General features: G+C 39.1%; 1 protein-coding gene across 1 annotated transcript in view; it reads left to right on the top strand.

Annotated features, from left to right (window-relative positions):
* The window catches only part of FANCM (Fanconi anemia complementation group M), a gene marked incomplete at its 5' end in the record, with an annotated part of 78661 nt that overhangs the window by 46592 nt on the left and 19105 nt on the right, over nucleotides 1-12964 (top strand). Inside the window, 2 exons of the mRNA XM_019474785.1 lie at nucleotides 279-436; nucleotides 1053-1205. Coding sequence (XP_019330330.1) covers nucleotides 279-436; nucleotides 1053-1205 — 311 coding nt within the window. The remainder of the gene's footprint in view (nucleotides 1-278; nucleotides 437-1052; nucleotides 1206-12964) is intronic.

Below are 12964 nucleotides of genomic sequence, written 5' to 3'. Positions count from 1 at the left end.
TCTTTCTTTTTATATCTGTCTGTCTATCTATATCTTTGTTTATATGATGCCTTCCCCCAAAACAATCGTTTAATAGATAGATTTATCCATAATTATAACACATACAACACTGTTTTGATACTTGTTTCTGACATCAGATTCTCTATATCTGGTTTTGCTTGTGGCACACAGAAGGTATTTTTTCTTTTGACTGGTATCATACAAAGTTCTTTTTATTCTGTGTATCCTTTTTCTTAAAGTAGATAACACTTTCCTGTTATTGTTTTTTCCCCCCATAGGCCGAAAGCAAATACACTGTCATGAGAGTTGGTCTCTATCACCTGAGGAATTTGAAATATGGGACAGACATTACAGGATTAAAGAAAGTGATGGATTAAAGGAACCAATATTGCGTCAAACTCAGTTTGAAACCTTAGAAAACCTGGAAGAAATATCAGTGAGTTTAACCTAAATGTAATGTTTCCTTTGACAGGAGGCCTAAAGGATACCCTAAGTAACAAAGTCAATTATGAATTTGAAGGAGGTCTATATTAAAAATACAGTTTTGAGAATTATATGTAGGTTTTTGAGGTTAAGAATTTAGGAATTAGATGCTTGAAATGGGTCTTTGAAGTTAGGTCTGTAAATTAAAAATACATTTACAAGTCTTTCAGTATCCAGTAAGTTCTGTTCCTGTTTCTAAGAATTCCATGCAGGATGATGTATTTATGTAGGTATTGTATCCACACTTTTTCAGTCCCTTGTTTATATAACTATAAAAGTGTTACTGAAAGAAAACCTCAAGTTTTACAAGCTCTTTTCTGATTCGGAGAAAAAATTAGGAGCTCTTGTGTCATTTCACCACCTAAAACAACCTGTCTTCCATGAAAAGTTGTGACAACACAAAGCACGGAATTGTTTTTATTTTGGACCAGACTTAAACCTTTGTGATAATGTTTAGATACTTTTCTACATTCAGAGTATTTATTGTCCCTGACAGAAAAGTAGACATTAGTTTTGCTAATCAATTTCCTGATTAAAATCTCCTTGCCAATCTTAATTTCAAACTGCAGAAGCATGAAGAGAAGGCAACTCGTGAACTTTCCTTGTCTGAATGGAGAATTTGGCAGAATCGTCCTTTTCCTACATCCATGGTTGGTCACTCAGATCGTTGCTACCATTTTATCAGTGTTATGGAAATGATAGAACTGATGAGACATGAACAGGTAAGGTGTTTACGTTTGGCTGGCTGTGAACATGCACAAGTATTTAATGCACAGTTAGAATTTTTAAAAAATAATGAGTGCTCTGGTTCTGTCTGGTCAGCTGAAGCAAAAAGTGGGGAAGTGTTTGCGCGGGGCTAAGTTAGGCATTGTGAAATGGACAATGTGTATTTATTTTGTTTCAAAATGTCTCCCACTGGTATTCTGTAATTCTTAATCCTTTCCACGGAAGTTGTTTAAAAACAGTTAGTGTTTCCCTAAATAGAAAAAAACCCCACCCATAAATCATTCTTGTTTTAATGGATCCCAGTGTCAATTTTTTACAAGAAGACATTAAATACAAGGACTATATATGCCAAGGAGCGAAGTCACCAAGAGTGATATTAGGACTATTCCAGAGTGTAACAGGAATTGGAAATAATTTTGTATCATGTATATACATTAAATGCATCCCATAAAAATGATGTAGGAATGTATTACATGTTTTAAGGTGGTTGTGTTTTGAGGCTTTTTTAATTTTTTACAAGAAGACATTAAATACAAGGACTATATATGCCAAGGAGCGAAGTCACCAAGAGTGATATTAGGACTATTCCAGAGTGTAACAGGAATTGGAAATAATTTTGTATCATGTATATACATTAAATGCATCCCATAAAAATGATGTAGGAATGTATTACATGTTTTAAGGTGGTTGTGTTTTAAGGCTTTTTGGTTTGTTTTCTGTGAAAGCTTTAATTAAAAACCTCCTAAGAATTAAAGGATAAGAGGAGGGCAGTCAAACAAACATGGATGAAAACCACTTGGGAGATGAGAATTTTGTTTGCTAACAGTAATGAATAGCAGATATGCCTTTGTAATGAAAGGCACATACAAGAAAATGTGTGTAGAGGTAGATCTGTTGACAGTACCTGAAGTCTTCAGTTGTTCACCACACTCTCTTTTCCTCCAATTTAGCTCTTCTATGTTCCGCACATATTGCTTTTTAGTGTGTTGAAGTTTTCTGGGTCATCAGAATCTGTTGCTAAGCTGCCAGAGTTTCCTGAATAACTAGACTAATCAAGGAAGAGAATAGAGACATTGTAGTTGTACTCCTTGCTAGGAAAGTGTATTAATGGAAAGTTGTAAATAGACTTTCAGAGCTAAGATAAGCTTCTCCATTTCATCACAGAACAATGGCATTCTTGACTTCTTTGAGAGTCCGTGTTCCCAAGCTAGGGTCAAGAACATACTGCCGGAGAGAACTTTGGGGAGAGTTCAGGTATAGAGAGCTGAAGGAAGTCAAGAGGCAAAGAAATGGTTAAAAAAATTAGAATTGCTCTTCTAATTGAGGACTTCCCTCCTCACCACCAAATCAGGCACTGGAAGTATTTGTGACTTAAGTTCCTTTTGTGAAAGTGTATTGATACCAGAAGTCTGTTCAGGTTCCCAAGTGCCTTCAAAGTTGTAGACGCTAAACCAACATCTGGCACCCTTAAAATAATTTTCAGAGCAAATTTGTGAGTTACCAAGCGAGTCTTCAGTCTTCTCACCCAAACTCTGCCAAAGGAGGTGCCAAAAATCATAAGCAAAGCAGAGTATCAAATGCTTGCTTTCACAAGCAAGCTTTTACAGAACTGTTACAGAGAGAGGTCTGCCTACTGTCCCTCTCGGGAATGAGACAGAGCAGCTCACCTACCTCTGCTCTCTACTGTGTAGTGAACAGAGAGGATGTTCCTTCAACAGGCAGGACCTAAAACGATGGCTTTTTACATCGTGGTCATTGGGGAACATTTTGCTTAGCTCTGATGATGGCCATCCAGCATAGGCAGGGTGTGTGGTGCTGCATTCCCTGTGTTGCGCTCTGCTCAGAAATCATGCTGCCACGTGCCATTGTAGCACATGAGCTCTCTCCCCAAGCACTACAGAGCAGTCCTGCATACAGCACATCGCAGTGCTGCAGAGAGTCTGCAGACAGAGTCTTGGAAAATGCTGGAAGATCTGCATCGGAAAGGCCAGGATACAGCTATTAATTGATAACAAGTGATACAGTTGGCTTTCACTATTTCTATTTTAACAGCTAAATGTCAGCTTAATCATGATACATTGTAGGTAATGTTCTTGCACTCAAAAGACTGGGACTGCCTGTTATCTCATTTAGCTGCCTCCCAGCTCAAAGTTTCAGGCATTATCTGGACTGATTTCCAGCCAGCTTTCTTTGATCTGTCTTAACTAGTCAGAGGTGTAGACGCTAAACTTTCTTATCAGTTAGAGGAGAAATTATAATTGGATGTCACTGGCATGCTGAAAACACCTTCTAATGACTCCACTGAATATGAGACGTTACAACATGACACATCACTCCACCCTGTTGAATTCTTCTAGGGAAAAACAAAGCACTAGCAGTAACTCTGACCATGTCTGACAAGGTTGACAAGGCAAAAGCTGTAATCGGCACTGACACCCAGTTTTTAAACTTCGGTGATTGTTGGCCTCTTTCTTATATCTAAACCAAATTGTCAAGGTTCAAGGACATCAAAGCTTCACCGTAATTGTTTCACAAAAAGCAAAGATGCAATGTGTCTTAATCTATTTTGTCAGCACTGACAGTCATTTCCTGTATGTGAGTTTTATTAATATTTTCTTAATTCATCCTTGAAATCTCTGAAAGGCACAGTCTTCCCAAGACAGGGTATGTTCCCACTGACATTCACCAAAGGGAAGGGAAGTGAATGATGCATGTTGTCTTTACAGTGGGATCGCCTTGGAGCAGTCACTGTGCTGTGGCAGTCCTTACTCATCAGGTAGATCACACCAGCAAAAGCTTGTTGCCCTGCAAGTCAGAAGAGAGCAATCTCCCATATTGCTAACATGAGAGCATGTGTGAGTGTCAGGGAGGTCGTTTTGGTTTCCTGTTACTAGCAATCCTGTCCTTATTCAGTCTTCCTACAGCTTGAATTCTGGTGAATCAGAAAACGCATACAGAGAAAAATGGGTGTAATTATACAGTAAATCAGACCACAGAACCTTTCAGTATAGAATATTTTTTTAAAAAATATGTCTGTTTTAAACCATTTGTTGGCAAATGTCACCTCCTTTGAGGGCCATCACTACTACCATAGATCAGTTCAGTTTGGACCTGTGGAGCTCTCTGGTCCAGTCCAAGGCCCGTGTAGACCAGGTGGCTCGGGGCCTTGGCAAGTCAAACCTTTGGGATCTCCAGGGTTGGAATCCCACAGCTTTTCTTGGCCCCTGGTTCAGTGTTTGATCACCCTCATGGTGAAAAAATTTCTCCTAATATCTAATGAAAATTTCCCTTGTTACATGTTGTGCCCATTAACAGGAAGCCTGTCTCTGTCTTCCCTCTGCTCTTACATTAGATAAAGATGGCAATAAGATCCCTTTCTTCTTAAGACTGAACAGAGTTCCCTTGGCCTTCCCTTGTACATCCTTGTGCTCCGGCCCTGTGACAGTTTTGGCCGCCTCTGCTGGACTTGATCCAGTCCGAGATATTTCTTGTACTGGGGGCCCAAAACTAGACTAAGCACTCCAGATGTGGTCTCAGAGAGGATGAACAGAGGAGAATAATCGCTTCCCTGCCTTGCTGGCTAATGTCCTGCTAATGGAGCCTGGGTGCGATTGTCTTTGTTGCCACAAGGGCACACTGCTGTCTCATTTTTCTGTCGTAAGGTTTCTGTCATCCTGTTGAGGACCCTCTGGACAGCAGCCCTGCCCTCAAGCATGTCACCTGCTTCCCCTCACCTGCTATCATCTGCAAACTTACTGAACGTGCACTCTGTACTGTAGTCAAGGTCAGTAAGAAAACTGTTAAACGCTAAAAACCTCTGAGAAACACTCCTAGCAGCTAGCTACTGGCAGGACTTCATTCCGGTCCTCAAAACGCTTTAATCATGGTGGTCCAAGCCAGTTTTCCACCCACCCTTATTGTCCACTTATTCAAACCGTAGCTCGTGAGTTTAGCTATGAGATTGTGTCAGAAGCCTTGCTAAAGTCAAGATAAACAACATCCACTGCACTTCTCTTGCCCACAAAGCAGGTTACATCTTCATAAAATGCAGTCTTGAATTCTTCATCCCTATGCATTTTGTATGCTTGTTGGGATACTCTCTTGAAAGCTTGAATGTTTTCTTACTAGCTTGATTTGAAGTTTGTACTTTAAACTTAAAATTGTAATAAATATAACATTCATGTAGCATTCTGATTTCACACATTTAGATTTTCCTTATGATATAGTATTCCCAACACTATTGCATATAAAATTGTTCACATCAGGATCTTTCAAAAATTGAGCAAGCTTTGCCAAAAACTGATTATGCCACGTTGCCTATAGCCAGACCCATGGGGAGGCATGGATGGTTTACTTCGACAGTAACTACTACAGTGATTTTTTTCGGATTGTAGAGTGCTTGTTCTTAGGAGAAAATATTAATTAAAAAATGCAAAGGTACAGCAAAAATAAAGAAGCTTAGAGATTTGTAGGCAATGTTTTGAATTTCTGCACACCTATGAAAGCATGTTTATGTAGGTAGGTATGTCTTGGCTGTGTTCCTGACTCTGATGCTATGTAGGCCTGAGTAGCTGTGCGGGCAAAATTCCACTGACTGAAAGAACTGCCTGTGTTTGCAAGTGCAGGGCCGTACAACAGCGGCCCCGTGTCGTCTTCTGCCACTGTATTTTCATGAGCACTTCAGTTCAGCATGGGAACCATGCTTTTCTGCCAAATTTGAATTTAACCCTGTTTAGTGTCCCGCTCTGTTTCACAGCGAGACCCCACAGATGCATTGTGCTTGCTCAAGGCACAGGCACTTCAGGGACAAGACTGCGGCTGCCTCCTGCATTAGCTTGGTGTGCTTGTGCTGTGGCTGGATTGATGCATCCCCATACACATTATGTGTTCTCAATATACAGCACGCAGATTGGGATAGTCTTAATTCAGGCTTGGTGTTTTACAGACTGCTTTGACCTGGGCATTCTTGGTGAAGATTGTTTCTATAGCAAGTTTAAACTTTCAGAAGTTTCTCTTTACTGTAGTGTTTAGATGTGTTTTGAAATTGTAGGAAGCGCTGTTATTAAACAGTAGCATAGGATAAAGGGATATTACTCCAGCCTCTGGGAAACTCCCCTTTAGCAGAAATTAAGCCTGTAAAAAATTTACCTAAAATGTTAGTCTTATATGAAAATGAGTGGATGGAAACAGTAATTGTTCTAGCAGTGATTCAAAGGTTTTGCATGTATGTACTGTGCATCCAAGTTCCTACTATAAATATTCTATTGCCAAATATACCACTACTAATCTGTCTGAGGTTAATTTACAGTTCTTAATAGCAGAGGGATTTACGACAAATACGAGTCAAAGCTATTTCCTTAAATAACGTAAGATATTGAACTTCAAACCACAGTTCTATTGATTATTTTCTTACTGAGGGATAAAGTATAAAAACAGGCAAATCATTATTTTACTATGAATAACCAAATGATCTGGAAGTTTCTGATGAAACTAATTATTTCTTGGGAAGAATCTCATTCAGAGATTAGTAATAACTTAATATGAGCCAGCTCAGGAGGCATTTGTGTGTTCGTTATGGGTGTTTTCTCTTATGGAAGAAAGCTCGGGCATTCCCTGATGTGTAGCTTTCCTTTCCTTGTACTCATTCAATGATTCCAAGAAATCTCCTATGCAGTTGTGTTTTGCATAATAGATTAAAAATGTCAATTAAAAGGCTTAGATATTTTTAAATAGATGAGGTGAAAATATTTGGAAAAAAAATTATATTGTATTTATAAGCTCTTAAAAACTTAAAGAAGTTGGCACAATCAAAAGAAAATAAAAAAGAAAAAGAAATCCCAGCTGTGAACCCTGCGACAGGCACATCCACTGCAGAAAAGCCTTTAATGCCTGTGTGGCTTTATTACTACAGCAACGAGAACTGGGCAGATGGGATTGGATTTGCTACGAGCAGGGATTCTTTGTGTGACATGGTAACAAATCAAGTTGTCCTTATGCAAAATAATTCAATAGCTTTTAAACGTTTTTGAAAATTAAACTGTATTCTTTGGAAACAAGGTCAGGGCAAAGTAATCATTTTTATTGAAATGATATTTGTTCAAGTTTCTGAGGATAAATAACAGGAAATAGTGCAGTGCAAGTGCTTTTTTTTTTTTTTCTGAGAGGTAGGCAATTCTTAATGACTTTTAAAAAGTTGTAATATTGTCAAATATGGGAGTGTCTATTTCCCACTTGAAAGCTGGCAATGTGAAAGTTATAGTCAGAGCAATTATTCTCCCTAGAAAGACAAAAGAAAACCCAAATACTCCCATTAGAAGGATTGTCTCTCTTTTTCACTCAAGTAATCTCTGATACCAAACACCTTGGGAGACAGGGTTTAGAAGATGAACCCGGACCCCCTGCCACTAAAATCATCTGTCTTAAGTTGCCTTGAAGGATTCATGGGACGAAATGCCTGGCAGCGAGGAAAATGCTTCCAGGATACCCTAAAATTCCAAAGAACCTGAAAAAGCTTTCCATGATTTTGAAATTTTAAATCAGACGTTTTCGGGGGGAAACACAGTGTTTCCAGCCAGCTGTGACTTTTTTCCAGGAGACACTGAATGCAAGGTTGAAAAATTGTTCAAATAAAGACAGTGAAATGTTTTTGTTTTGGTGGGGGTTTTTTGTGGGTTTTTTGGTTTTTTTTTTAGACCCTCATTGCCTATTGGCAATGTATGTCTCAGGTTAAAATCCTGATCTGAGATGTGGCAAGACTTCTTCCCCAGACAGCAACAAATAATTTAAGACAGAAAATGACCTTTAGTTACAGTGTTTATGACAGGTGGACTAATGCATCTGTGGAACTGCTGGTTTGAACTGTGGGACACTATTTGTCTGGGCACTGTATCTGGCTTAAACAGTAGAGAACATGTAATCAAAGCAAATACTCTGTCTTGGGATTCTCAAAAGCAAGCTGTGCAGAGGTGGCCCAGCTTGTTCTTTATTCTAGAAAAACCCAACAGGAACACACTTACTAGCGTGAAGGTGGAAGGATGTTTGTTTTGTTCTTAGGCGGTAAGGCTGCCAGGGAGAACCTGCAAGAGCAAAAAATCTCAGCTCTCCAATTAAAATAGTTTATTTGTGCCGTATTGATTCTTCTGATCTTATTGCCAAATGATTTGAGTCTGAACGCTAATTGAGACCTGGTTTAGATTGTTCAGACCTTTAATTGCAGGTGCTTTCTGTTTTTAATGATCCTGTGGGGTTTTGCGCTCACAGTGAGAACAGAGAAGTAAGATTGATTAGGCAAAGGATTTTGGGGTGTCAGCCATGTGAAAGGGACAAGGGGATTGAGCAGATTGTGTGGCACCTGGAAAGGCTTAGTTGTGTTAATTTGAGACAGCATATCTACTGTCTTTAGGGGTGACTCAGTGTTCCTGTACAGCGCTGCATGAAAGCCTCCCATAGCCCTTGTGCTACAGGTTCAGGCATACCAGCCAAAAATATTGTTTCCACCAAAGTTAAATGATCTCAGTTTTCTGGAATACGTGCCATAATATTACATCTTATGGAAACCAAATAAAGTATCGAGTATGTGATATAGGGTTGTCCAGTAAATCTACAGACAAGAGACACTTCATGTGCGTTCTGTGGTATGGTACATGTAACACCATCATATACAGCTGCCTGCCTTTTGTGGGGTTTTATTACTAATGTATGCACTCCAGATCTCCCTCCCTGCTGTCAGTAGAGTAGTAGAGCACGTATTGATCCCGGCCACTGTTGACTTTTGTTGGTTTTGTTCCATTGTTATTTCATTTGATTAGGGGTGTGGGCGTGTGTGCAGTAACTTTGCATTTAGGTTTCTGGATTTAAAATAGTTGTATGCTGTTTTTCACATATTGTCAAAATACGTAGGTATGTGAATAATTGGTTGATTGTTCCTTAAGCTCTTACAGAAGACTGATTTGGCAAAACTTTTACAGTAAGTGTGCCAAGTGTGAACTGGCAATCCGTTCGTATAGTCTTGGAACTCTTGCAGGAACTACTATACGCCAAATGTCTTCAAAGATACTATTTATGTTTTGAGAGGGGATAATATTTTAACATGGTTTTTAATATCATAATAATGCACTGATGACAAAGTGTAGTGCAATATAATCACACTTACTTAGAACACTGAACTGCTACTGTAGTTGACAAACTGCTTTTAGATGCAACAGTCCTGCTATCTGCTTAGACATACCTGTTGCTGCTTGTATTTTCAATATTGTCATGGAAATGCAGTAAGCTTAGGAAATTATTATGGCCACTGGGATTCAGGAATGTTTTGCTATCCATATTTTCATGGAAATTACATATTGGTATCCAGGTCATTGCTGTATTATCTCCCTGTAGTGGGGTGGGTTTCCTGCCTCCCCCTGTATATTTCTACAATACTTAGCACAGGGACATCCCAGGTTAAGGAAGTCAAATACTAAATGTCAGCTTTAACCTATCTGTGATGTCAGATAACAGAACAATCTGCAGTTACCAGGTAAGACACCTCTAATACTAACTAGCTATCACTTCTGTCCTGAAAGTTTTATAAAATAAGCAGTTGCTAAACCACAGATTAATTTATTTTCTGACACTTCAGGCGTTCTTGAACATTCACTCTTGCCTCTGTAGCCTCTTCAGTGATACCTGTTCCCATAACTGCTGGGGTACATACCCCATATTTTGCTAATAAATCTTCCTTTTTAGGGATCTTTCGAGTGTTTTTGTTGTGTAGCTGTGTTTGCTGTACAGACAGATACTCTCTCAAATGAGAGTATCAGCAAAATAAGTACAAGCAGATAAATAAATAGTAGCCAATTGCTACTAAGCGGGAGCAGATGGTAACTCTTCAAGAATTCCCAGCTGCTTAGGTCAGCCTAGATGTCGCAGGAGTAGGAGGTGTCAGACACTGACTTGGGTTTTGAAGAAAGGTGTTGGGTGGCTGCATGAGAGAGAGTCTGTGACTCATTCCAGGCCAGCTGCCTGAAAGCAAAAAAGAGAGAGAATTAGTAGATACATCACGTTAGGAAGAGAAATATCACAGCTTTTGTAGAGGGAAACTGTGGTTTCTGTGTCCCTTAGGCTTCTTTCATGAATCAACTAAATATATTTTTAAGGGTCATCTGATACCATAAGCTTGAACTTCCAAAAAAAGTTTTTGATGGTGTTCGTTCCCCTAGAGTCTCTTCTGGAAACTAAGCAATCATGGAATAGGAGGGATTGATTATTCTGTTCATTAACCAGTTCCTGGCAAGTACTCAGATGGCAGGGAGGTTAGCAGTGAAATCACATAAGCCTCAAAATTGTTTAACCTATTTGTAAATGGTTTGGAAAAGCAATAATTTTTACAGCAGTAAAAAATTATTTTTGGTCATAAAAGATGGTCATCAAGAATTAAAAAATTTCCTAAAGAATTAGCCTGTGGGCAAGATCTAAAAAGTTGGTGGATTAAATTCTGTACTAGTAAGTTCAAAGTTGAATGAAGGAGAAAGCTGCCTTAGCCAAGAAAGAGTTGTTTTGGATACTTCTGTGTAAACATTAGTTTAATGATCACTTTTACTCAAAAAAGGGATTAGAATTTCAAAAAGGTTTAGAATTTCAGAAATCAGTAGGAAAGGAATATAAAATAAAGCAGAAAAAATTATGTGATAGTCAAAATATGTCATATGCCCATATCTTGTATATAGCGAAAGTTCATCCACTGCCGTTAAGGTCATTGGTGTAGTAGCCAGTGTAAGCTCACATTAAGCAGCCTAGGCAGGCAGATGGACATGTTTTGGGGAAGGACCACTCTGTAATTTATTTATTTCTATACTTTTCTCAATTCTTGGTCAGATACAACACACTGGGTTAAAGCAACCTTTGTGTGACAGCTATGAGTATTTGTCCTCTTGCACTCTTGTGCTTCAATCTCGTTACTGGGCACTAATAAATACTGTATAGCACATACTTTTATGTTAGACCATTTCAGAGAGGAACATAATATTTTACTGCCTACAGCCCAGTTTGTCAAGCAGGTGAGCAGGATTCCTGAAAGGCAGAAGCTTTCTTTGTAGGAATGAGAGGAGCTGGAGGAGGACTGCACGCTTTGATTTCTCTATCCTCCAGAAGTCTTCCGTTGCAACTGAAGTGCAGTTTAGCTTCCTCAGAGAGTGTGTGTTAACATATTCAATATATTAAAAGCAATAATTATAGCCTAGGAGATATTTGTAAACCTTAAAAAAGTGTTTGTGGGGAGCGAGGGAGAATGGTCATGGCTGAGAGCATTTGAGGCACAGCATTTTGTTGTCCAGAATACACGAAAGGGTGTCTTCCGTGTGTTGAGGATTGGGTGTGAGGGCAAACACAAGGGTTTTTCCTTGAGTATTAAGGGATCAACTGATCACCTACAAGGAAAAAATTGTAACCACTTGTCATTCGAATAGATTGGAACATGTTGCTTTGATATCTGCTCTGCCTACTCATGCAAAATACTGTGTGAAAACCACCAGCCTTACTATTTAATTTTTGTTAATATTCATGCTAAAACATAAGTTAACCAGAAAATATACCCCTGTGACTACCTATATTGGCAGTGTTGACTCCGTGGGATTTAACATTCAGCATGAAAGCTGAAAATCCAAAAGCCTTTCTTCCCTAGATCTAACCAAAACCAGTTCTGAAAGTAGGTTCTGGTTTGTGTCAGCAAAGACTTAAATGCCAGTTGTTCGTGCTGCTTTTACCTCTGTTTCAATTAATCTTTCGATTAAAGAAGTTATAATTGTTAAAATCTATATTGTATCTCTTTACAGACTTATCTTTTAATTTTTAAGTAGCAAAATCACCAGGGTTTTGGCAGACACCTGAGTCTCGTTAGAAAATGTACATCCAAAGCAGCTTATGAGGAGAGAGAGGTTAATTTTAATTTTTATGTGAGATGCCTTAAATTTAAATGCTAGAAAACAGTGTGTGTGTGTATGTGTGTATATATACATATATTTATATATTAGAAATGAAAATTTTAATATCTTAAGTTTACTTTTCCTTTTTATTTTCTATATTAAAAAACATACTGCTTTTTAAACTGAATCAGTAATTCTAAGCAAGGTCATTGATTTAGTACAATAATATAAGAGAGATGCCTGTTTTTCTACTCCTGCATGACCTATTTACTGAGTACCTGGTACACAGTGGAGCTTAGTAGATTATAGAAGAGCCGATCAGGTAATTTAAGATTCTACAAGCTGTACACATTCAGGCTAAAATGTGATAATTATAATTCTGTCCTTTTGCTCCATCAGTATTAACTAGACTCAATGGGAGAAAGTATTGTGTTTGAGAGAAAGTATTTTGAATGACTAAGTTGAACTATCAATCTTAGCAATCCCAAGCACAAATACAGGCTGAGCAGAGAATGCATTGCAAGCAGCCCTGAGGAGGACTTGGGGGTGTTGGTTGATGAGAAGGTCAATGTGACCCGGCAGTGTGTGCTCGCAGCCCAGAAAGCCAACCGTATCCTGGGCTGCATCAAAAGAAGCACGGCAACAGGTCGAGGGAGGGGATTCTGCCCCTCTGCTCTGGTGAGACCCCACCTGGAGTACTGCGTCTAGCTCTGGGGGCCCCCAGCACAAGGAGGACATGGACCTGTTGGGGCGAGTCCAGAGGAGGGCCGCTAAAATGATCAGGGGGATGGAACACCTCTCCTATGAAGACAGGCTGAGAGAGTTGGGGTTGTTCAGCCTGGAGAAGAAAAGGC

Source organism: Aptenodytes forsteri, unplaced genomic scaffold (assembly GCF_000699145.1).
Source record: "Aptenodytes forsteri isolate BGI_AS27 unplaced genomic scaffold, ASM69914v1 Scaffold76, whole genome shotgun sequence".
Taxonomy (NCBI): Eukaryota; Metazoa; Chordata; class Aves; order Sphenisciformes; family Spheniscidae; genus Aptenodytes; species Aptenodytes forsteri.
This window is presented reverse-complemented; position numbering and strand designations above follow the sequence as displayed.